General features: G+C 40.2%; 3 protein-coding genes and 1 non-coding gene across 4 annotated transcripts; 3 read left to right on the forward strand and 1 right to left on the reverse strand.

The window, feature by feature from the left end:
* Positions 1-701: 701 nt before the first annotated feature.
* On the reverse strand, positions 702-7278 carry hmox2b (heme oxygenase 2b). The gene is made up of 6 exons (XM_014983594.2): positions 7149-7278; positions 6095-6214; positions 5838-5955; positions 4963-5454; positions 3377-3500; positions 702-3286 (listed from the first exon to the last, which is right to left on the reverse strand). The coding sequence occupies exons 2-6, from the start codon at positions 6181-6183 to the stop codon at positions 3159-3161; spliced, it is 951 nt and encodes a 316-aa protein (XP_014839080.1). The 5' UTR covers positions 6184-6214; positions 7149-7278; the 3' UTR covers positions 702-3158.
* A 5132-nt stretch (positions 7279-12410) lies between these two features.
* tedc2 (tubulin epsilon and delta complex 2) lies at positions 12411-17896 on the forward strand. Its single transcript, XM_014983593.2, has 9 exons — positions 12411-12820; positions 13591-13649; positions 13885-14425; positions 14519-14572; positions 14672-14750; positions 15128-15275; positions 15617-15712; positions 16951-17144; positions 17242-17896. Exons 1-9 carry the CDS (start codon positions 12609-12611, stop codon positions 17389-17391), a joined length of 1533 nt encoding a protein of 510 aa, XP_014839079.2. The 5' UTR covers positions 12411-12608; the 3' UTR covers positions 17392-17896.
* On the forward strand, positions 12945-13018 carry trnat-agu (transfer RNA threonine (anticodon AGU)). The gene has a single exon. It is a non-coding gene; the product is annotated as a tRNA-Thr (tRNA).
* Positions 17897-20064: 2168 nt separating the features above from the next.
* On the forward strand, positions 20065-25125 carry LOC148158032 (transmembrane protein 100). The gene is made up of 2 exons (XM_088008364.1): positions 20065-21752; positions 21889-25125. The coding sequence occupies exon 2, from the start codon at positions 21949-21951 to the stop codon at positions 22336-22338; it is 390 nt and encodes a 129-aa protein (XP_087864490.1). The 5' UTR covers positions 20065-21752; positions 21889-21948; the 3' UTR covers positions 22339-25125.
* Positions 25126-26521: the final 1396 nt, after the last annotated feature.

Consider the following 26521-nt stretch of genomic DNA (forward strand, 5'->3'; position numbering starts at 1 on the left):
TTGAATGTTTTTGGTTGTTTGCATTTTTTTTCTAGAGTACAGGGTGTAAAAAACAATTTAAAAAAAAGTCAAAGGATGATTTATTTATTAACATCTGATCATTTTATCTTGGTCATTATCCGTTTTAATAAGTGATTAAGTCACTTTAACATTTTTGAGGCTGTGCTGCTTTCAGGGTTTTCCCCTGTGTATTATAAGCCTGGCGGGTCACCAGGCTTTACTTGTTGCCCCACCACCCTTAGCATTGCTTATTTAAGGTTTTTTTTTTATGTTTGCATTTTTTAAGATTTTATAGTTGGTGTTCAGATATTAATCTTCCAATAACACATAATCATCAAGTGATATTTTCAAATTTCCTGTCAACTTTAGACATTTTTTAACTCAAAAACACAACAGCCCCAACCACTGGGCTTAGCAAGTTTTCTGGGGGAAAACTTTGCGCTTCCTTCCAAAATTATACTCCAACTTACACATTACATCCACATACTTCAATGGATTTTGAGGCGTTATGTAATTGACCAACACAAATAGTGAAGTGGAAGGAAAATATTGCATGGTGCTCTGAAACGCATGTGGAGGAAATGGAATGCTGCATTATGATTAGGAAAACTATATCCACAAAATAAACGTGGTAGTGGCAGCATCATGCAGTGAGAAAGTTCAAGCTGTACAAGTAAAGACGAAAAAAATGGGGAAAAATATGCAGAGTAAAACCATTTATTTTGTTATCGACAACACAATATAACTCTTGGCTTTCACTCGTACAATAAAAGTGCTCTAGCTAGTCACAAAGCTCCAATAAAATACAAAGGAATTAGGAGCAGAGTAAAAGAATTAAAAATTAGCACGTATTAGTCAAACATTTTCATTTATGGCTGCAGATTGTGTCCCTTCAGTAGGTCCTAGAAATACTGACGCGCACTTCATGCTTGAACCATGAGAAAGCAATAAAACATGGGCTTACAAGAGCATTTCAAACTGTTCCTGTTTTACCCGACCATATGCCTTTCATTGTCCTGAACCTGAGACTTTCAAAAACAAAACTCAATCGCTCCCTTCGGCATGTTTGCGACCAGGCAGCTGCGCCAGCATTGGAAGTGCTGCAAGTCTTTCTCCGCGAGAGCAAACGCATTGTGCACATGAACCAGGCAGACGTTTGAGAAACAGCACATTTCTTTGGGTAATCAATACAAAAAACCACTCCAAAAGGTTCCTAAAATATCAACGCCCCATCTGGGCGGATACTACATCTTCAGTGTAATTACAGCAGAAAGTATTTCTACTCAACACGAAGCTTAGCTGAGTTTTTAATGGGAATCTTCTTCCAGCACGTTGTACAATAGAGACTGGATAAAGAAACGAGAGCTGAGCTGGTACAGGATCAATATATTAGTTTATCCCAAGCGCCCACTCGTTTATCTCGAGGTAAATCTGCTGCGTCCAAATAAGAGCTCCTGCCGCAGGTAAGCGATAACATATTTCATTTAGAAAATTAGAGCATGCACATAAAGAGACTGCTTTTTATTGGCTTAGCCATCACGTGATTCTGAAACAAAAGAATAATTGAGGTTAGCATGCACTACAATGTAGAGTAATTGTTTGTATTTAATAAACTGATTCACCATTATGGGAATTTAAATGTCAAATAATCCTGCACTTTTAAGGAAGGTTTTTCTTGGTTGCGACCATCCGTCTCATTGCAGACATACGACCGTCTTGGAAACATTTGAGTGTGACGACAATACAATAAAATGTGACAATTTTCACATTATATTTAGGGAAAAACACACAGCATAAAATAAATGGATGCATATCCATTTAAACCCTGCCTCATCAAGGCCTCACCTACTGTACATGGCAGATACGATTTACCATTTTATTTTTCTGAGCTCACTCTGAACTCATTAGCTAATGCACCATCATGTGATCAGTTGAGAGCTTTTTGGGGGAGAGGAGGAGGGTGTCGCTTCAATCTAGGCCTGTTGAAAGTAATTATGTTATAGAATAACAGACAGACGTGCCCTCAACCGTTTGTTCTCACCCACGCCACACACATAAATACATACAGCATCGGTGTATTAGCAGAACCGTTGAAGGTGATACGGGATTTTTCCCATCTGGAAATGGAAGAAACAGTCCGCTTAAGAGTTTGCTTTTTAAGCTAATTGGTGACGAGGAAAAACAACGTGGAGCAACCATGTGTACTTTGGGAAAAACTGGAAACAACAACTACTGATCTTGTGGTTAGGACTGTTTCTTCAGCTAGGGGTTTTGAATGGCTTTACGTCACCACAATAAACCTGAGCACTATATATCCAGATATTAAGTGCAATTTCTGCTTTTAGAGCGGCTTTAAAAGGCAACCATACACCTTACTACAAATTGTCATGCTATAACTGTAAACTTCTGGGTAGTTGTTAAGATTTTTTATGATAGACCAAAAAAATCTATCACATAATGTAGCTTTTTTTGATGCAGAATTTTTGTTTTTTTTATAGTCATGGTACCTCTTTATTTAATAATGAGCTAGACAAAAATGCATTGGTCTAAAACAAAAACTTAATAAATGTTATTTTTTTGGTTGCAACCTACAAATAAACTGAAAAAGCTTAAAGCATATGGATGTTTTTAAGTAGCACTGTGAATTGACTATATTTGTTGTACAAAATACTTCTTTGTTTCATGTTGCTCTGAAGGATTTAAAGCATACATCTAATTATTAGCATCATCTGGATTGACTATTTTTCTTGCAACAGTATTGTATTTTGTTATCATACTTACAGTACAATTTATAACAGCTGGTCTACTACCGTCAGAAAGCAGCTATAACATAACTTCAGATGCACCAGAACTGAAAAGCACCAAATGGAAGGAGAGCGTGTTGGAGGTAGAGAAATAAGAAAAACATCTACATTTTTATGAAAAAAAAAAATGTAAAAGAAGAAAGTAAAATGTGTGCTTTGTGGAGGGAGTTGTTGCCCTATTCGTCCTGCGGATCACACTCCTGAAATTCTACCACTACAAAGCTAAAAACACAAACGCACAGACCTGATTTGAATGTTTTTATAAAATGGTCAGTTAGTGGAAGTCTTCCAGGCTCCTTGCTGTCCTTCTTTTCGCCGCTCCTCTGTTCTAACAGCAGCCAGGTAACAGCCGGATCACATCAGATACCACGCAGCCAGTCCAGCCAGGGCGGCGAACCAAGTGGCAAACAGGACCTGTCCCGTCGGGTGTCTGAGAGCGGCCATGACCAGCTGACCAAAATACGCTGTTCCCCCTGACGCTGCTGCGATGCAACGGAGACAGAAAACCACGTTCAAGAAGAAGCAAACAGTCATCCAGCGATTCGTTTTAGAACAACACACTCTTCACTTACCCATCTTGGCAGCATAGTATGGACATTTGCTGATGTCTCCTCCTGTCTCCCCATGAACAGACATGCCAGCATCTTGAACATCCTCCTGAATTGTTTTGCCGATTTCTTCTAACTCCTCAAACACCTGCCATAGCAAACATTAGGTTAGTTCATACCATACCTTGCAAAAGTTCTCCTAATCTTCATTTTGTTGTATAACAGCAACACCTGGATTGATATTTTATAATAGAATTTGAACCTTTACACTATGCTTTGTGTTTTTTAAGAGGAGACAATTAGCCATCTTATTGAAATTTCCAAGTTCCATTTGGAAAAATGTCATCGTTGTGTGTGTTTAATGTAGTACTAATGTTTATTTGATGCTTCTGGTGGTTTATATCGCATTAAATCTTTCACACGCACAGTGCTGTACATCTGCCAGAGAACATGATTATTTATTGTACGAATACATTAACCTTTAAAGGAACACATTGTGTTTACCTTTACTGCTAATAGACAGCTTGTTACTGAGCAGCTCAATTAGTATACCAGAGTGATTTCTGATTCACAACCAGAACATGGTTGAGTTGGATTTGGTTTAGTTCCCAGATCCACTTTCCAACTCAATTAATTGAGTTGGAAAGTGGGTCAAATTCATCCGAACTGAACGTCACTGATTCTCAACAAATCTCACTATTCTGCGTCCTGATACGCGCAAGTGGGAAGAAAAACAACAACCATGACGGATTATATGAGGATTAAGTTGTTAATATGCTGCTCCGGCCGGACATGTTTACTTCCGCAAACACTGAGCACTTCTTCTTCTTATGGCGGTTGGCAGAACACTGAGAACGCTGACGCTATTGCGCCCTCTACTGCGCATGCGGGACACTTTCAGGTCGTTTGCCCGTTCAGACTGCAGAACGCACACAGGTCGCATTTACTGGCAGTGTGAACGGCCCCGGCAAAAAAATCGGAATTGCCAAAAAATCGGAATTGAGTCACTTCCGGCTGCAGTGTGAACGCACCCATAAAGTTGCCCTCCAACATCGATTTTCACTGTAGAAATTGTGTTAAGAATCAACACAGATTTAATCTTCTACACCACTTTCTCCAATACCTGCCAGCTGCGACAGGTTATACGTCTTCATGACGCCACTTGTTCATTAATTAGATCTAAAATTAACTTCTGGGGCCTCAACAGTACAGCTGTATTAAAGCTGGGTTTGAATTGCACACAAGTGGACTTCTGAAAGTAATCGGTACTAATGGATTTCATTAAAGGATAAAAGAGTACAGGAGCATGGATGCATATTTATTGGTTTGGTTTTGTAAAGAAATATGAAAATGAGGCATCTATTTCCCACTGCCAGTGACGATTTTGATGGTAGTCGCATAAATTCCCAATAGAATACAGTACAATAAACTTGCTGGTTGTGACTACAGTTTAAATCAATACAAATGGTTCAACAAAGTGCATTTTAAACAGAATTCCATTAGAATAGCACTGATGATTACCCACTTCTATAATACCTCTATTTAAATCGGGGAGGGGGGTTTCCGACCAGTAAAAGTGCCTCGATTCATCAGCTGCCTCAGACTCTCACCTCCATGTTGAAATGAAAAGCTTTAACAGCTTCCTCCACCAGTTTCTTCTTTGTCGCCACGTCCAGGTCCAGCTCATTCATGCGGCTTCGGTACAGCTGTTTGAACGCCTTGGCGCTGTGGATCGCATCAAACTGGTAGAACTCCAGGCCTTCCCCTGTGGGTGGCAGCTTCAAAGCTCTCTGTGCCACCTTTCTCAGCACCTGCCCCCCTGACAGGTCGCCCATGTAGCGAGTGTAGGCGTGGGCCACCAGCAGCACAGGGTCTTCCTGCCCCACCTGGTGGATGCGGTCCACGTACTGCTGGGTGGCCTGAGAGCAGCTGATCTTGCTCTTCCAATCCGGACCGTAGAAATACTCCAGGTCGCGGGCCAGGGCTTCATGGCGGTGCAGCTCTGCGGGGAAATACAGGGGGGCAAATTGGGGGTGGTCCTTATTCCTCTCGATCTCCTCCTCCATGGCCGTGTATGTGTGGTAAAGTGCAACAGCGCCAAGCTGAACGGGGGGGGGAAAAAAAATACAAATGTTTTCTACTTTCCTTCCAGCTTTATTTTCATTTACATAATCTTTTGTTAAGTATATGGAGTCACGACATTTTGTTTCCAGGTCTAATTCAACTCCAATAAGGGATTTTCAATCAGGGCTTCTGAGCAACTTCTGAGAAGATAAGAGGTTTACCTGCAGGGGGTAACAGCAAGAGCTTTCTCAATTTAGAGAATTACTAAAGAAACCTCAGTGGACAAATACATCCTACCCACAATGAACAAAAAGTAAAGCAAAAAACTTGACTTTGCCCATCTGTGAGTTTCAAAAAAGAAAAAGCCTTTATACCGTTAAAATCATCCCACTTTCTTCATTCTTTGTTTATTCAGCCTCACCTTGAAAAGCTCTTTGCGGATTCGTCCCCTTAGGAAATCTTTCACGAACTGCGTGTTCTCTGCTTTTTCGTGAACCTCCTTGGTTCCAGCAGCCAGCATCTCAGACAGATCCTCGGGGCTGCAATTAAAGTGCCAAGCAAAAGAAAAATAAAGTACGAAGCTTGCTTGTTTTCTAGATGTTCTCCAAACCCGCAACAGTTTGTAATCTTAATCAGATATTAAAAAAAATAAACCAAAGTACTGCAAAAAAGGTTTACCTGAGGTTGCCTTCTTCTTTCTCATACCCTGCCCCAACTGCCCCAGATCCGTTGGACACACTTGCTCCCGTCTCCATATTCTCTGACATTTTTTTGTGTTATTTTCTTCTGGAGTTCAGTCTGAAAACAGCACAAGGGGGTAAAGTTTTTACTAAGTCATATAAAAATGCCAATTTGGAACCATTATTTAAGGTTCATCAGAATTTAAGTACAGTCCCTTGAACACGGCTATCCCTTGGACCTTTTTGCCTTTTGTCACCTTACAATCATAAACTTCAATGTACATTTTGGAGGATCCCCACCTACATTGTTCCACCTTAAGAAAAACATCCCTCACAGTATGATGCTCCCACCACCATGTGGCAAAATGATAAATGTTTAGATGAGCATTCTTAGGTTGCATGCAACAGGAAGATCAAGATTTGTTTGATGACTTGACAACAAATCTGGAAGGTGGACAATCAAGTACAACAGTAGCTCCAGTTTAAAGCAATCAATAAAAAAAAAACAATAAGAGTTAATATTATCACTTTCTCTAGTGGTCTGGGTAAGACGGTCAAAACAAGCACACCTTTAAACAGCTGATTGGTCTGCTTAAAGCCGCTGACCTTACTTAACCCTGACAGGAAGGCACCAAGTTGAGTGACAGTAAACACAATTAGTCTTGTAGGTTCACAAAGGCACCTTTAAACAACGTCCACGCTTGTATAGCATAGGTCGACTGAACAAAAAGCTGCAAAACACAGAACAGGCCTGCTTTCTGGAGTTCACCAGTAACCTCCGTGACAGCGCTGGAACGCTAAATATGTTTTGGCAAACGAACAAACTAACGCGCATTTCAGTTTATTTTTTCAATAAAAACAAATCCTGCCACACTACACAAAACCAAGAATTCGACGCGTTGACAACAGCTAACTTTACAAGGAGCTAAGTAAGCTAAAAGCTAGCTAACAAACTCGTTAAGATTTAATTTAAAAAAACGCTAAAACGTGCCACTAGATAGCAACGAATCATCTTTAGGTATTGGTTTTATAAATAGTCAAGCGGAACAAACCTTCCCTCCAGCTCAGTAATAAAGACTTAAAACTCAAACGCAGGATGCGGAGCTCCACCGAAACAACAGTTAAAACCTTCAGTCGCTACCCGGCGAAAACAGACATGCGTGTCTCTACCGGAAATGCTGACGCAAAATTGTAGTTTTAGCACAAGAATTTGTAGTTTCGGATTAGAAAAACAAGCGTATCTTCTATTTTCCACTGTTTCTGAAAATGACACATCGCAGATGTTTCCATGACTCTTTGTGACATTAGTAAAACACAGATGTGCTTTTATTCATGTATTTATTGTCTTGTTTTTTTCTCTTTTTTTCTTTTTTTGCTTTTTATAATCAATGTCCAATCAGTTATCAACAACGGTAAGAGTATTGCCTGCAGCTGATATTGTCTTTGTTCTATTACTCTGTTCCAAAACGCTTGTTTTTTTTCTTTCTTTGTACCACTTTGGTGGTACAAATGAGGTTTATTGAAAAGCATCTCCCGAATTGTGGAGAAGATGGATGCTTAGGATGCTGACTAAAACCCCACTGAGCTTTTGTAGAATCAGTTGTGCTATTCATGCTAGAGCTAGACTGACCAACACCTATCTATGATGGCTGACTTGCAACAAATGCTGAATAAAGGTGACCTATTACATTTCCTTGAACAGGTTAGGGCTATGCAAAACATGTTCATTACAGGGTTTTTTTTTTTTTTTTTTGCACAAAATCATCCTTATCATTCTTAGATATTGAGATTTTAGTCTGTGCAGTACTGCCTATTTTGAGCTCCTTTCAAACATTTTTAACTCTGTCAGGTGAGAAGCATTTGTAAAGAAAACTATTCTCAAGTACAGATGTGGGACTTTGATAGAGTAAAAGGTATTTTAATAACGTATTATAATAAAGTATTAGGTAGGTGAGGAAACTTATGGCCAGTTATTTTTAATTCCTCATAAATGTATTGTTTTCTTTCTCTTTTTTAATTGAATTGCACAGAGGTAGTTGTATTTAAAGGCTGGAAGCCTTTTAAAATGCTTTTTGTACTGTTATCATTTATTTTTTTGCATAACAAATGCTATTTTAAAAAAGTGTGTGTGTGTGTGTGTGCGTGCGTGCGCGCGTGCGTGCGTGCGTGCTTGTGTGTGTGTGTGTGTGTGTGTGTGTGTGCGTGCGTGCGTGCGTGTGTGTGTGTGTGTTACTGATGAATCATTAATACTTTAGGAAATTGATATTTTTCAGACAGTGTTTTTCTTCTTATTTTTATCAGTACACCCTGTTCGAGAGTGTACAGATCAGCTTCCATGGCAGTTGGAAGCTGAACTGACTTGTCTTGTCATTAAAAAAAAACCTGCCTATCTGTTTCTTTTTTGTGTGTGTGTGTGTGCTTGTGTGTGTCTGTCTGTGTAGCGGCACATGTGTGAACATGCGTGCATATGTGCTTGTGTGACTGTCGGAGCCTGAGATCAGTCTGGTGGCCGGCTGGCGTGTCAGATGCTTTATTACCGGGGTAGCATGGGTGCCTCCCCCTCCCTCTGCTACCACAGGAGGCCAGCGGGGATGGGGTGAGCTAACAGAATGATTCACGTCTCTCCAATAGGGCCTGCAAGCTGTTGCTATCTCAGAAAATACTTCAAGACCATTATTTATGCCACTGATGCATTTTCAAAATTACAGTGCCCTGCAGAAAAATGTATACCCTGTGAACTTTTTCACGTTTTGTGTATTTTACTTCAATCTTATATGATAGAGAAACACAAAGTGGTGTATGTCAGTAAAGTGAAAAGACACGTGACACATAGTTCACAACATTTTCACAAGTATAGATCTGGAAATGGTACCCCCTGTACTCTGATACCCCCAAATACAATGTAACACAACAAACATCGTTCAAAGGCTATTGAAATTAAAAATAAAGCCCACATCTTCAAACCTAAATCCCTATACATTTGTTCTGTGAAGGTCCCAGAGGGTTGTCAGAGAAACAAGGAAACAAGCAGCATCATTAAGATGAAGGAACACAGCAAAAAGGCAGTGGTAAGAGATGGATATTTTTAATCTGTGATTGTAGTGCTCCATTGTTATTGCTCCCACTTCCTTCCTCTCCATATAACAGTGTAATGGCTTCACTGAAGGTCAAATCAGCAGCACCGCTTCAGCTTTGTTGGGAGATTTTCTTGGAGGAAAATTTTGATGGGAAAGGTGTAATGCCGCCCCGCCACCCCCCTTGCACTTTCCCTGGCCTTGCAGTACAAACTCTGGTGTATGACTGGTATTGATTGGCGACGTGAGTGAGGGTGTGAATAAAAGGCCAGCCTGTGGAGGCCTGCAGGGGGTTAGCTGGTATTTCATTTCTGGAGTGTGCACACTTAGTATTTTGCTGTTGTCCCTGGATTAATCCTTCATAGTTTACACATGTCCTTTATTTTCAGTAATACACCATAAGTATTACTCCTGCCACCTACTAATTTGAAAACCTCAGCAGGTTGCTGTGAACAATGATTTGCCCCTTGCAGATTTCCCTTGTTTTTACTTTTTTTTGTCACACTTAAATGATTCAGAAAATCAAATACATTTTTAGAAACAGAAAAGATAAGTTGAGAAAATATAAAAAGCAGTTTTGAAATTATGATTTCATTTAATGAGTAAAAAATAGCTACCCAAAGTAAAATGGCTCTATGTGAAAAAGTAATCACCCATTTCCCAAATATCTGGTGGTGCCTCTATTGGTTTTTTCCATGAGGCTACTGCAGAAAATAAGTTTTGTTGATCATTGTTTTTATAGCATTTCAGAGGTTGACTGGGTGGTATGCTTTGATTAATAAAATCTGTAAAGGTCTTGGTGTGACAAAGACCTGATTGTATGAAAATTGTTCTTTATTGATTGACTGATTGATCTCATCTCCTAATGTGTTTTGACATTTTCTTTTGCGTTTCAGGTATTTTAGTTCACTATTTGTTGTCAGGCCATCTGTTAGTCATTTCTTGACTCTACACATGTGGTAGTAACCATTGAATTCCAACCCAGCTTTGCAAAGAATGTGGTTAATCACAGTTAATTCAGGATTTAGCAACATATGTGGCTATTTCTTTGTGTAGGGCAAGGTTGGCTTGGATAGCTTAGTCCACACACATGTGTCAAACTCAAGGCCCGCGGGCCACATGTGGCCCGCCACGTCATTTTATGTGCCCCCCAACCCCCACCGTTTTATAGGCCCATGATTGACTTAAAATAGGTTTTGAGCACGAATTGACTACAAACTACATCTCCCACAATGCATTCCGATTGTTACTAGCCAACATTACGGCTTCTCGCCACTAGAGAGCAGCAGAGTCACCTCAAGCTGCTTATTGATTTTCCCAGCGAATAAAACTGAGACATCGACAAGCTAGCATCAAAACGTCCAAGAAAAGAAAAATCGATTTACAAGTAAGACTGCGAATGAAGATGTGTGAGTTGGTGTCAGGGCGGCAGGTCGCGCTAGACTTTTTTTGTTATCCGTTATCTTGACCGACAACATAAAAAAAATCGGTCATGTACTATTTTTACCCGTGAAATTACAATCATATTAACATCGGCTATTTAGCCGCATTTTATGCGGTTTAGTTAATATTCACCGTGAATCCAGATCCCATCACAAATTAAGCAGATAAATGTATCTACATTTTTCTCCGTAGTGACAAAAACCACTGACTGAGGCCCCAATAACTTTTAATAAATTAAACTAAGCGACTTCACTTAAATTAGCATCACTTCACCCGCTGGGGTCTGGACGCACTTCCTCCTGGTTCCCATCTGCGGAAAAATCTGCGCTAATTCATTAGTCAGTTGGATCTGTCTGATCCAAACAGATCAACTGAACTCTGTGAGCATTTTACCCTGAGCGGTCCGGTGTGCGCTTTTACCGGGATTTTAAATTTTTTTTTATTTTATTTTTATTTTTTTATTTTATTTATTTATTTTTTTTGCGTGGTTTCGCTTCTCCGAAACAGACAGATGTTACGTCTGCAGCGCTCCTCCAGAACGCCGCTCTCCTGGGTTACGTGCACCAAGAAGGCTCCATTTGTTAAATCTTCTGGATGAGTTACTTCCAGCGGTTTTTTAATTCTTCGCAGCGGCGTAGCCGCTTCCGCAGTGGTTGAGCAGCGGACTGCGCATGTTACAGTCTAATTAACTTCTGCATCGTCATTTATTTCCTCAAGATAAACCGCCGGCTCCTCAAATGGATTAACACAGTGTTGCATTCTCTTTAGTTTTCTCTGGTCTGTAATGGAGACTTGAATTTAACGCACCATTTCAACCAAAGGTTTTGAATGTGCAAAGCGTTATTTAACAATATGAGGTGTTTAGTTTGTTTTTAACATTGTATTTTCATACATTTTATGCTAGGGGTGCCCAATTCTAGTTTCTGCAACTTTAGATGTGTTCCTTCTCTAACACACCTGGATCATTTACTCATTATAAGGCTCTACAGAACTGAGTTGCTGCTAATGAGGGAAGTCAACCTTTTGTCTGGGGTGTGTTTTAGCAGGGATGCATCTAAAAGTTGCAGTCTGAAGGACTGCACCTGGGCACTCCTGATTTGTATCGTCTTTTTAATGTGGCCCGTTGAGGGTGGCCAATATGCTGAAGTGGCCCTCAGTGAAATTGAGTTTGACACCCCTGGCTTAGTCCCTTTCATAAATTAAATCATAATTTAAAAACTGTTTTTTGTATTTTCTTTAAGTTATGTCTGTTTGAGTTTATGGATCATATGGTTGATCATATGGAAGTGTGACAAGATAGCAAAGGCAGCTGGAAGTCATTGGGTAACAATACCAATCTAAAATGTGATATAAAGTTTAAAAACAAAGATGAATGGTACAGTCTCATCACGCTTTGAGTGCCAAAATGAAAATACTCAAACGGTAGAAATGAGAATATTTTAAGGTGCTGAATTTTAATTGATCTAAAATGTTAATGTTTCTGGTGCCAACCATGAAAAATATTATATATGAATTGATAGATGAATAGATGGTAAAAGAGCTGTAGCTTATATTTTTTTTATTATCTAAAACTCAGCATGTAAAATGCACGTCAAAGCCATCGTTTTAAATGCATTCACAGTGATTATAAAACTGAAGTTTTATTTTTTTAATCGCGTGTGCAAACAGCGTCCTACGTTGTCATGGTAATTCTCGCGAGAATTGGGAACCTTGATAAGTTTGAAAGTTTTAGTTTATGCTTGGTTGTTTGTTGCATAAAACAAAATACATAGCCTACTACTTGCCATTAAAAAATATTATAGAATTACTATTGATTGGTTTTTTACCGAACATGTAGATGTTAAACGTAATAACCAACTTGGTTTATTTTTACCGAACATGTAGATGTTAAACGTAATTACCAACTGCAGACGAAACGTGGCTTCCGCATCCGTTAAGTGAGACTTCGCGGGTCAAGAGTATTTTATATATCAAGATATCAACCTGCGGTTTTGAATGCCTATTATACTTTGTAGTTGTTGTACGTTCATTTCCTATCGTGAGAACCAAACGCTAAGCGGTATATTTAACTTTGTTACGAGAGAAGTTTATCTCCGAGGAAACATGTCGCTGCTTTCTGCGGTAGAGGAGGCTATCAAGACCTATAAGGCCGAACAAGTCAGGCTTAACCACAGCATTCAATTTCACCGAGAAATTTTACATAGTCTGTAAGTAGCAAAATATTTCAATGCTTAGTGGCCAATATCATTGCAATATCATCGACAATTTAAATAAATTCAATTTTGACATAGCAATGGTCAAAGTCTCGCATTTGTCGATGATAGCGTATCCGGCGCTGTGGCTTAGTTGGTTAAAGCGCCTGTCTAGTAAACAGGAGATCCTGGGTTCGAATCCCAGCAGTGCCTTTTGATGCAGTTTTGTCTCTGTGAAACGATTCAGGCTTCTACTTCATTATTTCTGCTATCGCTGCATACTCAGTATCAAGAGATAATAAAACTCAGAATTGTCATGTTAGCTGTTTAGTCAGACTAAAACTACTTTAGGCTGCAATTTCCCTCAATACGGGGCTAGAGATGAGCTTTTCGCGAATGCTACATTAATTTCCAATTTTATTCTGTTGTGTCATAAAACCGCAACATACAATGAAAAGGCTCATCTGATGAATGTCATTTTGAATTCAGCAGAAAAAATAATAATTTGTCCTTAACTTAATCTGACTTTTACTTTATTATATGATGACAAATAGTGAATAATTTTTGATAATATTCTGACATATCTCTCTCATTATAAAAGCTAGTACTTTCTTCAAAAACACGCAGCACTGAGTAAGTAGCTTAGTAAAGGACTATGAAAATGGTATAGCCTTCAATATACTAATATATTGCTTTTGATGTTTCTGCTTGTTAATTCCTTACTTTGCTTTCTTCTTCTTTAAGGAAAAATGTACTGCTTAGTAACTTGTTTATTCCCCCCTCAGGATACCACAACCAGAAGCAGGCTCTGAAGAAACTGAATTAGCAGACAGTGCTGCTGCAGGTAACGTGGCATGATGAATCTGACTGTATTTAATTTTTTTTTTTTTCTGAAATCATAGATTTAATTTACAGACTAATGAATGACAAATTACTGACAAAACTGTGAGCATTTTAAAGCAAAAATATTTTATTTTGCATCCACTTTTCTCTCCTTTTGAAAACACGTCATTTATATTATGATATCCATAAGGAGTAATTACTGAAATCACTTAATTGTGACGGCATGCTGCTCTCAGATGCAGAGTCCTCGCCAGGGGAGAAAGAAGATATAGAACTGCTTGAGCAAGCACTGGAAAAAGCTCTTCGGGTCCGCACTGGCTCAGAGGTCTCTAAGCAAGACTCCGGCAAAAGAAAACTATCCACAACTAAAGCAACAGAACGCATGCCAGCTCTATCAGCAGTGACTAAACATGATCAACCAACCATCAAGTCAAGTAAAAAATCTGCCAGCCTTCACGGAAAAGGGCCCAAAAAGCCAAGTGTTTCACATAGCTCAAGGCCTTCAGCGGGCCACAAACCAGCACAGTCCAAAAACAGAACCCAACACCATCCCTCCTCAGCTGCTCGGGCCGGGCATCACCAGCAGACTGCCTTGGCAGGATTTAAATCTCCTGATCAAATCACAGCCTCGCTCTCGACAAACAAGACGGTCAGAAGCAATATGCCCCGAGACGATGGGCTGAGCAAATCTGTATCTGTCCCCATGCCTTCTTCAGATGACATGTCCTTTTCAGGGACAGATGGACCTGGGGTCGGCAGTTTGCATCAACACAACAGGTAGGTTTAGCACAAATGAGCTGTGGAAATAATCATGCTTTTAGTTGCAATTAAAGAGATATGTGTATTTTCTTCTACTTTACTTTTGGGCAGGGGGCTTTCTGAGGAAATTGCAAAATGGAAATCTTTAAGGAGCAAACAAAACAGGTTGCTAAGTATAGTGTTTGTTTTTGTTTATATAAGATTATTACAAAGTGCAGATTTAATATTTTGATTCTGACATTTCCTCCTTTATATTAACTTTAGATTGTGGGACAAAGTCATTGCCTTACAGAGGAATCCAGAGCCTGGGAGAAGTCGCTTCATGCAGAGAATGAGGACAACGGTAATCTTCTGCTTTGAAATATATATATTTAATTTCCAGTATATTTCTTTTCAAAATTGGTTAATTAACTTTCAAATACTCAACTGTCTAGGGTTATGTTCTGCTAAAAAAAAAATCACCAAAGTCTTCATCTTATCCAGCACTATTTTGTCTGTTTCCATTCTACAGACTTATCTGGTTTTGTTAAAGTAAATTAATAGAGAACATTGTATTATTTTACATTGGCTTGTCATAGAAAATCCCATTAAAATCCTGTAAAGTTTCTTCTTATTAGGTGCCCTGATGTGGAAAGTTGCAGGGGTTGTCAATACTTTTTCAAGGCACTGTACAGTCTCCATTCAGTCCCTTGTTGCTGTCTATTGCTCTGACCCTTTTAGTTTCCTAGTGATTGGCCAAGTGGAAGTCCAAATGAGACCAGGTTCCAGCTCCACAGACTAACCGACCAGGCATTCAACCTTGCACACGTTTGCCAGACCGAGAATATTCTTGCCAGTGAGGTGCCAGAAATGGACACTGGACTTCCGGGTAAGAACCGTGAACTGAATTGTACATGGAGACAATCAAAACTAAGAACGCAACAATCAATAGAAGTGTTGACATGCGAAAGGAGTCATGAACATGTGGAAACAAAAGTTGGCAGATTATTTATCAGCTATTTTTGATTGATATATGATCATGTTTTTTCTTTTTCTTTTCTTTTCTTTTCTTTGCCAAAAATACATTTGGGACTTTTCTGTAATTATTTCGACTATTACAAGGTGGTAATAACCTGCAAGCAGAGTGCTAATTGCAGAGCTACCCCATCCCACCTTGTTGTGCAGTACTTTTGGCAAGTAACACCAGTTTTTAATTATCTCCCTCAACAGGTGGTAAGCAGACCAAGTCCCATTCCAGCCAGACACCTGAAGGGCTGCAGCTGGCAGCTGCAGAGCTCCACGTTCTGGCAGATAAAGTGAAGCGAGGTAAAACTTTTATATGACCAAAAAGCAAGATTAAATTGCAGTCTCTCTTAGATATTGTGGGCCAGTTTTAATTTAATTGTATAGCTATCACCCTGTCAGTCCAGACTGTGCTTTGCAACTATGTCACTTGACTCTCTCTGCATTTTTTCATGCTGGAACCAGAAACATCATTGTTCATATTGAGAATTTATGTGATGGATAAAGAAATGATGAGTAACACTAAACTGTAGCTAAAAACTGCATGTACAGTTAATACCAGATATTTATATGAAGTATTTAAAAAGAAAACTTTTTTTGTTTGCCTGTAATTAAATTTGACTTTTTAGACTCATTTTAATTTGGTAAAGGTTAAATAATAAATAGTTGTTCTTCCAAATGCCAGGGCAATGGAAGTCAGTTTTTTTTTTTTTTTACATTTTTGTAACTTTCCTTCAGACATATTGAAATTACAATGCCCTGATATAACTTTAGAAATCCCAGTTGATGTGGATGTTGAAGCATTGTAAGCTTTTCATACAAACAACAAAAAGCTTCAAAAGACAGCAGTAGCTAAGTCCATCCATCCATCCATTTTCTTTACACCCTTGTCCCTAGTGGGTCAGGAGGGGTGTTGGTGCCTAAATAAAATCCGGTGCATGTACATTTTTGCAAGGCACTGAGTAAGGAACAGTTTCCAGTACCTCCAGTTACCATCTAAATAATCGCATACCTCCTGAAAGTGATCAGGTCACTTTCAGTGAGGGGCATTTGTTTATGTGTCTGTGTTAAATTTCAAACGTAACGTGAGCATATTGGCAAAGCCAGTGTGAGAGAAAAGTTTCCAGTTAATTCTAGGACCTCACACTTTTTTCTTTGCCAAATCGAGCTGAATGTGTGTATTAGACCTCACACCGAGGGGCCATCCAGTGTTTTGTTTCATATTGTTTCACAGTGATTTATCTGGTTTCATTTTACGATCCGGATGTTTTTGATGACTGTAGCGTGCTATCGAGCTAATGTGGGTGTCCGTCTTAGCATGTGGAAAATGAAAACAGAGCCTCGGTGAAACCTCAGCGTCAGATCAGTACTTTGCTTGGCCTCATCCACGATCTCCTTCCTCCGTGACAGCAAGATTTTTAAGCCACCTCCCTCAGCGTGGTTCGGCGAAGTCCCAGTTATTTAAAGCGGCGACTACAGAGCAGAAAAACGTCTTGGGGTATGGTTGCTGACACTCTAAAAATAACCTGGTTTTCCGTCAGAGTGGAAGGCATGGGATCGATGGAGGCCAGAGGGAGGCTGTCTTTGCCCGTCTGAGGCAGACGGCCTGTTTGCAGATGGGGCGGCTTCACCTCTGCCCCTGACCGTAACCTACAGCACACAGCAGGAGCTACAACAGCTGGAGGAGCTGCGCATGAGAGTGGCACTGCTGCAGCAAGAGACTTACTTTGAACAGGTAAGGACTACCTGAAAAATGGTAAATCAGATTGCGAACTCTACTTTCTTCATTAGTGTCCAAACATGCTTTTGCTGACTCTGGTTCTGTGTGCCAGGCTCTCTTGGACTCTCTGTCCTCTCAGTTCTCATCCATCAGACCTGGACCTGGATGTCCCAGTCCAAGTATGCTCAGAGACATGTACTCCCTGCTGGGTGAGGGAGGGGAGCGTTTTGCTGCCATTGTCCAGGACTCTGAGCATGAATGACAGCTGAGGTGGTCACACTGAGAGTAAACGAAAAAAGCTTAGCAACAGGTATGGTTACATGAGGCACCTATTAGCATACGGGAGTGCATTGAAAACCCAATAGTCACTTCAAGTTGAAAGATTAGTTGAACCGCCGCATAATAAAACAGGGGTAAATCATACTGAAGTCTCTATTAAAGTTACTCCAGTAAATTAAAATCTATATTTGTGTGAACTCTGATTGATGATCTGTCTGTAATACATCTGAGCTCCCCCTTAGCTCCTGTGAGACTGTGACTGATTAATGTTGTTTTTGATTTTTTTTTTTTTTAAATACCACCAGCTATGAATGAATATATGGACATATACAGTTAATGTTACAGTTAATGTTATTTTTTTATATTCAATTTTTTCCCCTAAATGCATGCCTTTAATAATAAATTGTTTAACACATTTTGTCGCATTCCATTTCCAAATTTAAATGTATTTTATCCTGCTGACTATGAATAAAGTTCACTGCAACAAATTGCCTCCAGCAGTCACCTAATTAGCAAATAGGTGTATATTCTAATCTTAGTCTAAATAAATATAGCTGCATCACTTCCATTTTTGTTTCAGTTCAGTCAGTGCAAGAGGTAAGGCAGGAAGCTCCGCCTTTACGCTTCATGTTTCACCATATGCTTTTGATTTCCACAGTGGAGTTTACATGCAAACATACACATACTCAGCACATATGGGTCCATCTCTATATGTTTGATTAAAAAAAAAACAAAACCCTGTTTTCTTGCCCATCTCAACTGTGATGCGAGGGCGTACGTGAGATGTAAGGGCTGGGTCTAAAAATGCTCGAGCCCACAGATGACGAGTGGACTGCAGGGGCCACGGCAGACTCGACGACAGGTGGCGCTGGGTTCACACAGCAGGGCGTGGGTGTCTGAGCTCTGCTGCACACACAAACATAAGGGACACGCACAGCCGGAGCCAGGCTGAGTCACAGAGACGATGTGCTCATGGACCCAGCTCTCTGCACTCTGCAAGCTGGAAATGGCATGTTTCCCTGAGGACAGGAACCAAAATAAGATTAAAGAAAGATTACTATTTCAGTCTCAGATAGCCTGTTGCTTTTGAAGCAAAAGGCCATGCAATAACTCAATTGACTAATGCTGAGTTAGAAAAGACATTATTAGGTAAAACTTCGACAAATATAGCACAAAGCTGCCTCTCGATAAACCCTCGGATCACTATTAGAGAGGAGATATGCAGGGAAGCGTCTCTGAGATCACGTCAACGCCACACACGGGTCCCTCTGGGAGCGGCGCCTACGCAGCTCACACTTCCTGCGACCTGTATACATCAGCGGCTCTGCTGTCACCAGCAGAGCTCCTCCACTCCCCGCCAGCGTGGCCCAGCCCTGCCCAGGTTACCCAACTTTCACAGTTTTTTTTTTTTTTTTTTTTTTCTCACGCTCCTTTTTGGTCTCATTACAGGGAGGTCTAAACAGTTTTACTTTCAAAGGAAGATACTTACTGGAAAACTGCCTCTGGATCTCAGTCATATTCCCACACTTGGATGAATTAGCTCATAAATTCCTTCCTATGTTTTACTTTTTTCCCCCCTTCCTTTTTTATTTGAAGTGAAAGAGTTCAAGTGCGAATCCAGAGAAACAAAAACCGGGCTAGAAAGAATCCACTTCTCTCCTTCAATTGCCTCTTGCTTTTAAACTCTTTTTTTTCCCCTTCTGCCTCTGCTGTTCACAAACACATTCTTCACTTTCTCTCTTTTATTTGTCTTTGGCTCATGAATACGTCTTTTGCTCAGTGAGCTGCTTGTTAACTCTGTTTTGTTTTGTTCCCCTCAACAATCAGCCAGCTTAATCCTGCTTTTTCACTCTGGTAACCTAACAACAATTGTCCCCACAAATAACCGCGCTTGTCATTTACAGAGGAATACAAAGTATTTGTTCATTTGTTTCGTGCATGCCTTTAATTATCGGGAGTTGATTTGCTGCCAAGCTGAGGTCCTGTTAATGAAGCCATGGGGTTAAAAATGTAATTAAACTGGCTGTTATTTTTTCCAATACTCATTTACTGGGCCTTGGAAAGTATTCATGCCCCTTGGACTTTTCCAGATTGTGTCTAGTAAATCTGGAACCATACACCTTAAAGTTCTGACTTGTTTTAAGAAAGTACAAAGCAACTATAGAGTTGACATAAAATATGATTCAGTTTAATTAAATGCCTTTAGAAATTTCAAATTAGTCTATAGACGCCTAATGGCTTAAATAGACATCAACCGGACTTCTCTTGCTTCTTGAAAGTCTCAAAAGCTTCTTTAGTTCTGATCATAGGTAAGAGTATCATCAAAGGTTTGTTACAATAGTGGAAAAAATACTTTGTAAGACAAGCATAAGGAGTTATACTTGCAGTTTAACTCAAGTTATACAAAATAAAAGAAATAGGTCTAGTCAGGTGACCAGGATTTGACCAAATCCCACACATAAGCCCCAACACTCCATAGCAAGAATGAAACATGATGGTGGCAGCATTATGCTGTGGGATGCTGGTGCCTCCAGGAAGTTTTCAAAAGGGCTGGGTAGATGAGGGCCATCTCTGTATGAGAATAAGTCCACCAAAAGCCATTAAAGAATTTCAGGAGTTTTATAGGATGGGTGTGTGTGATAAGTGAACATTGAAATGTTTTTGTAAAGGACAAAATATTATGTGTTAATATATGAAATATTGCAACAGATTAGTAGGTTGTCATCTCCTTTAGACGTGTAATAAATGATTGATTTTGCATATAAAATTGTCCTTTTGGCCACTGGGGGGGCTGCGTCATGCTTTGGGGAGGCTTTTCTTCAGTAAGATTGATGAAACACATGGCAGCCATGGAATAAACCTATTAGACGATGCAAAAAACCTGAAGTCAGGCTGGAGGTTCACCGTCCAAAAGGAACCCTAAATACACAGGAATGATTGAGATCATGGCCTATTCATGTGTCATATTGGCCTAGTCAAAGTTTGGACCTTATTTTAATTGAGAAAATGTGTTGACTTGAAAACTGTTGATCACACTTTCTCTTTACCGAGTCTGACTTGAGTTTAAGCTTTTTTTTTTGCTACATTAATCTGGGAGAGAGATTTCCAAAATGCCTTGCAGCTGTAGCTGCTGCAAAAAAGTTATGTTTTAAGGTATTGAGTGCAGTGAATATAAATACATGCCACAATTTTCAGTCTGTAAAAAACAATTTGAGAGCCACATACAAATGTAATTCCACTTAACCATTATGTACTGCTTTGTGGTCTATAATTAAATCCTAAAAAATACATTGAACTTGTATTTGTAGCATTACAAACAAACAAACAAAAAAAACTGTGACAAAGTTCAAAGGTTTATAAATACTTTTCCAGGGCATGGTATGTTTTCATAGGCTCCTATGTTCTTTTTTGCATACATAAACTCTAAACCTTTACTTGTTTTCCTGATCCATAATTATTTCCATAAATCACTGAGACATTAAAAAAAAAAAAAAAAATGCTTTGCCTCCATCTTCAAGCCCATAATGCCTCCAGATAAAGACAGAAATCCAGATGTGTACCCCGCATTTACTCTTTCCGTGCATTTCAGCCACGGAAAAGGAAGCTGTCTAGGCTGATGTTGTTGTCACAGAAAAGCGACTCGGGCATACTGAGAGATTAACTACAACCAGGTTGCCTTTCATTCAGAAAGAGCTGACTGAAAGAGCTGGCGTTTACTGTGTGTGGGGGTGGGAAATTACAGGGGGCTGCCTGTTTTTAATCACGACCATGGCCGTGCATTGAATTTTGCCTGATTTGATGCGATTTATCTTTTTTGTTGTTTACAAGCATGTAATGAAGTGTAGATGGTTGCTGAAGTTGGAATTTCTCAATTTTTCCACTTCCCCCCTTGGAGATTAAATGTGGTGCATATGTGCAGTACTAGTTCTTCTAAGTGGAAATGAGAATTTCCCTCTCTACTTCCAGTGTTTTTCAGCAGGAGGCATTTTAATTCCCAATGGGAGGGTTGTATTCTGTGAAGAAAAAAAAAAAAAAAAACTGTAAAAGACTGTTATAGAGGTGCAATGATGGGAAACTGAGGAAAGGAGGGAGATGTAAAGTCTTCTCCCCTCCCCCTTCCTATGCTTCCCCATTGTCCTCCCTTCTTCAGGGTTTGATGTCACTCAAAATAAGCCAATCGTACCTCGTGGACTTCCTATTCCAGTCTTTGCTCCTCCTATTCCCTCAGTCGTTTAAATATATTCTGTGGCACTACTATGTGCAGAGTGTACAATGTGCTGTCGAAGAACCAGCAGCCTGTGTAGAGCGTTACCGCCAGCGAGGAAAGAAGAGAGGAGGGAACGCGTGAGTGGATTTCAGTGCTCAATAGAAGCCTTTATTTGACATGCTCCAGAGATTGCAGCTCAAGTAATTTCCTCCGTCTCGCGCAAACCTTCTCTTTGCTGATTTTCTGTTTTTCCTTTATCTCTTGTTTCTCCAGGCTGGTGCCTAGGATCAGCGTTTCTGATTCAGTTGGGATTGGCTTGCTCCCACATTTAAGATGGGCTGCACAACCGGACAATTTGCTTGCCAACCACAACCCCAGATAAACTCTGGTCAGGAGAGTTTGTCTCTGGAGGCTGGTGGTGCTAAAGTCCCTGAAGTTCTCTCCTCCCTGGAGCGTCTGTCTCAAGCTACTGGAGGCATGGAGAAGTCGTGGTACCACTGCATCTTTCCCTTCGGCATCATCTCGTTGGTCATAGGGATTGCAGGAACAGGGGTGACCTACACTTACAACGACCTGCCACAAACTAAAGTTGTATCAGTGGTGCTACTTGTCATGGGAGTTGTGCTACTGCTGATGGCGGGTGCTTGCTGGACTCTCCACAAAAAGAAGAGAAGGAAAAAGAAAGAGGGAGAATCTCTGACATCTGAGCAGTGTCCCCTATGAAGCACATAAAGGAAAGCAATTAGAAGAACCTAAAAACAGAGACTGGCCAAGAGTTTGTCTTTGCTCAAGGAATAGCTGAAAAACCCGTCACATTACTTTCAACCAATGCCAAATCCCCTCTTTTATATATCACCGAGTTGAGAGACAGCTCAGGTAAAGAAATTAGAGTCAAAGGACAGGCGTTGTTGTCTAGAGAAGGTTTTGGGATCACAATTCCTGAAACTCTCTTTGGTCATCAAGCAGCAGGTACCTCTTGCCAAAACAACCATGGCGGAGACACACAAAAACACACGGTTTGTGTGTTTACAAGCATGGAGAGACCCTTTGAGCTTTAATGTGTTGACACCCAACACGCTTTGCAGTACTGCTGCTGCCGTCACGGGGAACGTCAGTCGCAGCATTCCTCTCATCGGGACAGGTGACTCTCCAAGAGGTTAGAAGTGGGCCAAAGACTGCAACCTGACACCCAGCTGAAAGAGCAGCATGCCCGTGTCACCCGCCAACGTCATTCGCTCGTCCTGTGACACTGCAGCAATGTGCGAGGGGCTTTTTATACGCAACAGGAGAGTGGAACTTGAGTCCGCCAGTATCTTTGGTGGCATGTGTGCCGATGGTGACCCGGGCAGGGCAGAGGACTGGTAAACTGGTCTCAGATCAATATTTGGTTGAGAGATTTCTTTAGAAAGACCTGAGGAAATGAAAATTTTGCACACATGCCCATCTCCGAGTCCATGCTTTCAGCGGCCTTTTGTAGCTTTGCGTGGGGGCTGACATTGACTTTCTGACTGACTGATTGCCTTTCTGTCAAGTGCGGGTATTTACACCCAGCTTTGTGTCTGTGTGAGGGATACTTATTGAAGGACACTGCCTGGGGGAAGCATGCCGCTGCAGGGGCACTTTGACTCATCCTGCTCCTCCATCACCCCTCCCTGCCTTGAGGATGCACTAATGGAAAAAATCTCTGTCACATTCCCCCATTTCTATCTGAACTTCAAAAAAAAAAAGAAAAATCTGCTATTTCTTCTTTCACCCAGCAAATGTCTCCCCCATAGTTGATGGGCAGTAAGTTTGTCAGAGTAGAGTACAAAGCTGCTCACCATTGAGCACTGAGTAATGTTTTGGTTCTGATCATCTCTGGGGTTTCCCTTTCCCACACGTTTTCCTTCAGAGATGGACTGCTTGTGAATAGGGGCATTCAGTGAATGCGTGTGATGCACAAGGCTATTTTGTTGGTGTCTTAAACACTCCTTGTCGTGACTGAATGTTATGTGAGCTGAAACAAAACATGAAATCAGAGAAGGAATGTGTGTTATGTACACATAGATTGAGTGAAGGGAATATGCTCTACTTGTCTCCACATGAATGACTCAGCTGGCTCTGCAGGATCTCTAAGAACTTTTATTGATCAAAACCGCATTGATCCTGGCTTGGAGTTCAGAGACGCTCGCCGGGGAGAGCATGGCTATACATGCACGTTGAGCAGTTAGCTTACAAAGCCACAGACCATCTCAAGCTTCAGCTTACTAATTGTAAAATGGCTTTTGCCTTCCTGTCTGCTTTCGGGAACTGCCTGTTCTAATGGTTTGGAGCTCATTGCTTTGTGTTTTGTGCTGATGTTAGCCACACTCTTGGTTGTTTAAACAGCAGCAACTGAGGGTTGAACAATAGTGGTAATGAGCAGCAGGGTCTTGGAAGTCACTGCTTTCGAAATGTATGTGGGAACAGAGAGGAATGCCTGCGGCTAGATTAAGATCAGTCATCCTGAAAAGAATGTAATTATTTAACAAGGAGATATGTTGCACCACTGGAGGTTACAGTGATGATTTCTGCTGTACTGGAGCGTAGCAGCTCATCTCTGAATCTACTCTCGCTGCCGCGAGATTTAACAATTTCCAAAAATATTCTTACAGTAACCATTAATTTCCTTCACTTCATATGTCAGTTTGTTTTTGTTTTTTTACATTTGTGCTCAGATCAGTGGTGTCCTTTAAGCTCAGAGACAAAGCAGAAGCTCTGAAATGACATTACATTGGACAACCTAACAAGATGCCTGCCTCTGCATTTTGTGTGTGAGCTACTTTTACATCTGCTCACTTTATGGAGCCCCTTAGAAAAACATCATTTGGAGATCCTTTGTTGTCTTTTATACATAAATACTCAGTGTTTAAATTAAAGTAAATACTAAACATATGATCTGGAAACCTCCTGCCTTATATATGTTGATTTTTTTAAAGCTGTTGACTTAGAGGAGCAGAAAGAAAGAGTGAAATCTTTGATGGGTAATTGTCTTGGGGAATGTAGTGCTTGCAAAAAATAGAAACAAATGAGGTACACAGTCTTATATTTTTGCCTTGGCTCGTATATCATTGCAGTTTTTACATGTACAGCACACACTGACTATATTTTGTTCGGATAGATATACCTAAATTTACATTTTTAAGCTGTATTGTGCCAGTACAAGTTGGTGGGCGTTGACCAGATTTTATTATTATTTTTGTCTGAGACATGAAGTGATTTCTCCTCTGCCTTCTGAATTTTTAAAGAGAAAGTCTACCTCTTTCTGCTGCAGGGACTAATGTCCCTCTCCTAGTAGACAGCTAAGCTGTCAGTCTGTTTGCTGTTGTTTACTTCACTAAATATGTTGCTTACTGTGCCCTCCAATTTTTGGTGCTGTATATAGAATTTTTTTTTTATTAATTGTATTATGTATTTCTATCTTTATGTTAATGTTCTCTTTCTGTTTCTATTGCATTAAATAAATGTTTATGCTTTGTGTCTTGAAGAAAACATGTTTTGTATTTCTTGATTGATAAAGTTGTTTCTTTGTGAACAAACCGGGTGGGGCTAAAAACAGTGTGGCCATATTACAAATTACAGTTGTTTCCTAAAGTATAAAAACGTTTTTGCAGAACCCAGCTCAACTTCACATATAGCTGTAATATCTGTGTTAAGCAGACCTTTTGTCATGTACTGCCTTTGTCGGACTGGATTAACGGCAGAAATATGCAGTCATTTGGTAGGAAATCAGACTGGCCAGTGTCAGGCAGAATAAATAGCTCCCCCTACTGGCAGGCCACCCTCAGACATATTGTAACTGCTGCTAATATAAATGAACAGCAATCATACACGGTCAGAAGTTAACATCACCATGGCTGTGAGTGTTGTAACATAGTATGATGCATGTAAACCACACTATCTCCAGGATGTAACTGCAAGGATTTTTAAAATCAGTCTCTTTTTGCAAAGGTTTGGATTTTTCTTAAGGAAATTTCAGGATCTGATTTATGGACACAAACTCAATACACTTACACCCACACTAATAGTTAGAGGTCTCTCGTTGAGTTGACCTTACACTTTTTATAGCCTTCGACAAAATTCTCCAATTCTGAATGGGTAGCGTTAATTTAATTTGTTTTGTGCCTTTAAAGGATGGCCAGCAAATTCTAATATTTGCTGATAACATGTGGGAAAATGATGCAGTTGTGGAAGGGACCCAATGTTTAGATCGTTCTACTGGGTGGAGCGGCCAAACAGGTCAAAGTGCAGACGCGGGTGGAAGTGGTCATTTGGATTTCGACTGTCAGCACAGATCACAGGAAACCACTTGGGAGCAACACATCCGCCTCTGTATCTACAGGACTTGGCCTCCAACCAGAACATTCAACACTATTTGACCTCTCTCAAAACTTTCAGTTATACAAAACTGACATCACCTTAGAGAGAGAGGCATAGAGATACAACTGGCAGCTCAGTATGACAGCATTAAATCTGGATTGGAGCCATCTGGAGCCTGATGGCTTTATTTATGCTTCATTCAAATTCCAAATCAACAGCATCTGTGGAAAAGACAAATCTGTATCTAATTAGTCACTGCCTGCAGCCGGCTCCAAATGATACCTTCGTAGAGAGGATAGAGTTACATTTCAGTTGTGACTTGGCTCAGATATGACGACAGCTGTTTTGGTGCCAGGTGTAGACGGAGATTAGACACACAAGACCAGACAGTCAAACTGAATCATAGGGAAATTATGTTAAAACGCCATTTCAACCTAGTTATTGTTATCCAAATGTGATGAGACATATTAGATTTAATGAGACTGGGTAATAACTGACAAGCACCGTCAGGCAAACTCAGTTTTTAATGTCCAAGAAAAAAATTTCATTCTTTAACAAATTTCTTCAT

This window comes from Poecilia mexicana, unplaced genomic scaffold (genome assembly GCF_051168715.1).
Source record: "Poecilia mexicana isolate PSO_F unplaced genomic scaffold, ASM5116871v1 scaffold_8, whole genome shotgun sequence".
Lineage (NCBI taxonomy): Eukaryota > Metazoa > Chordata > Actinopteri > Cyprinodontiformes > Poeciliidae > Poecilia > Poecilia mexicana.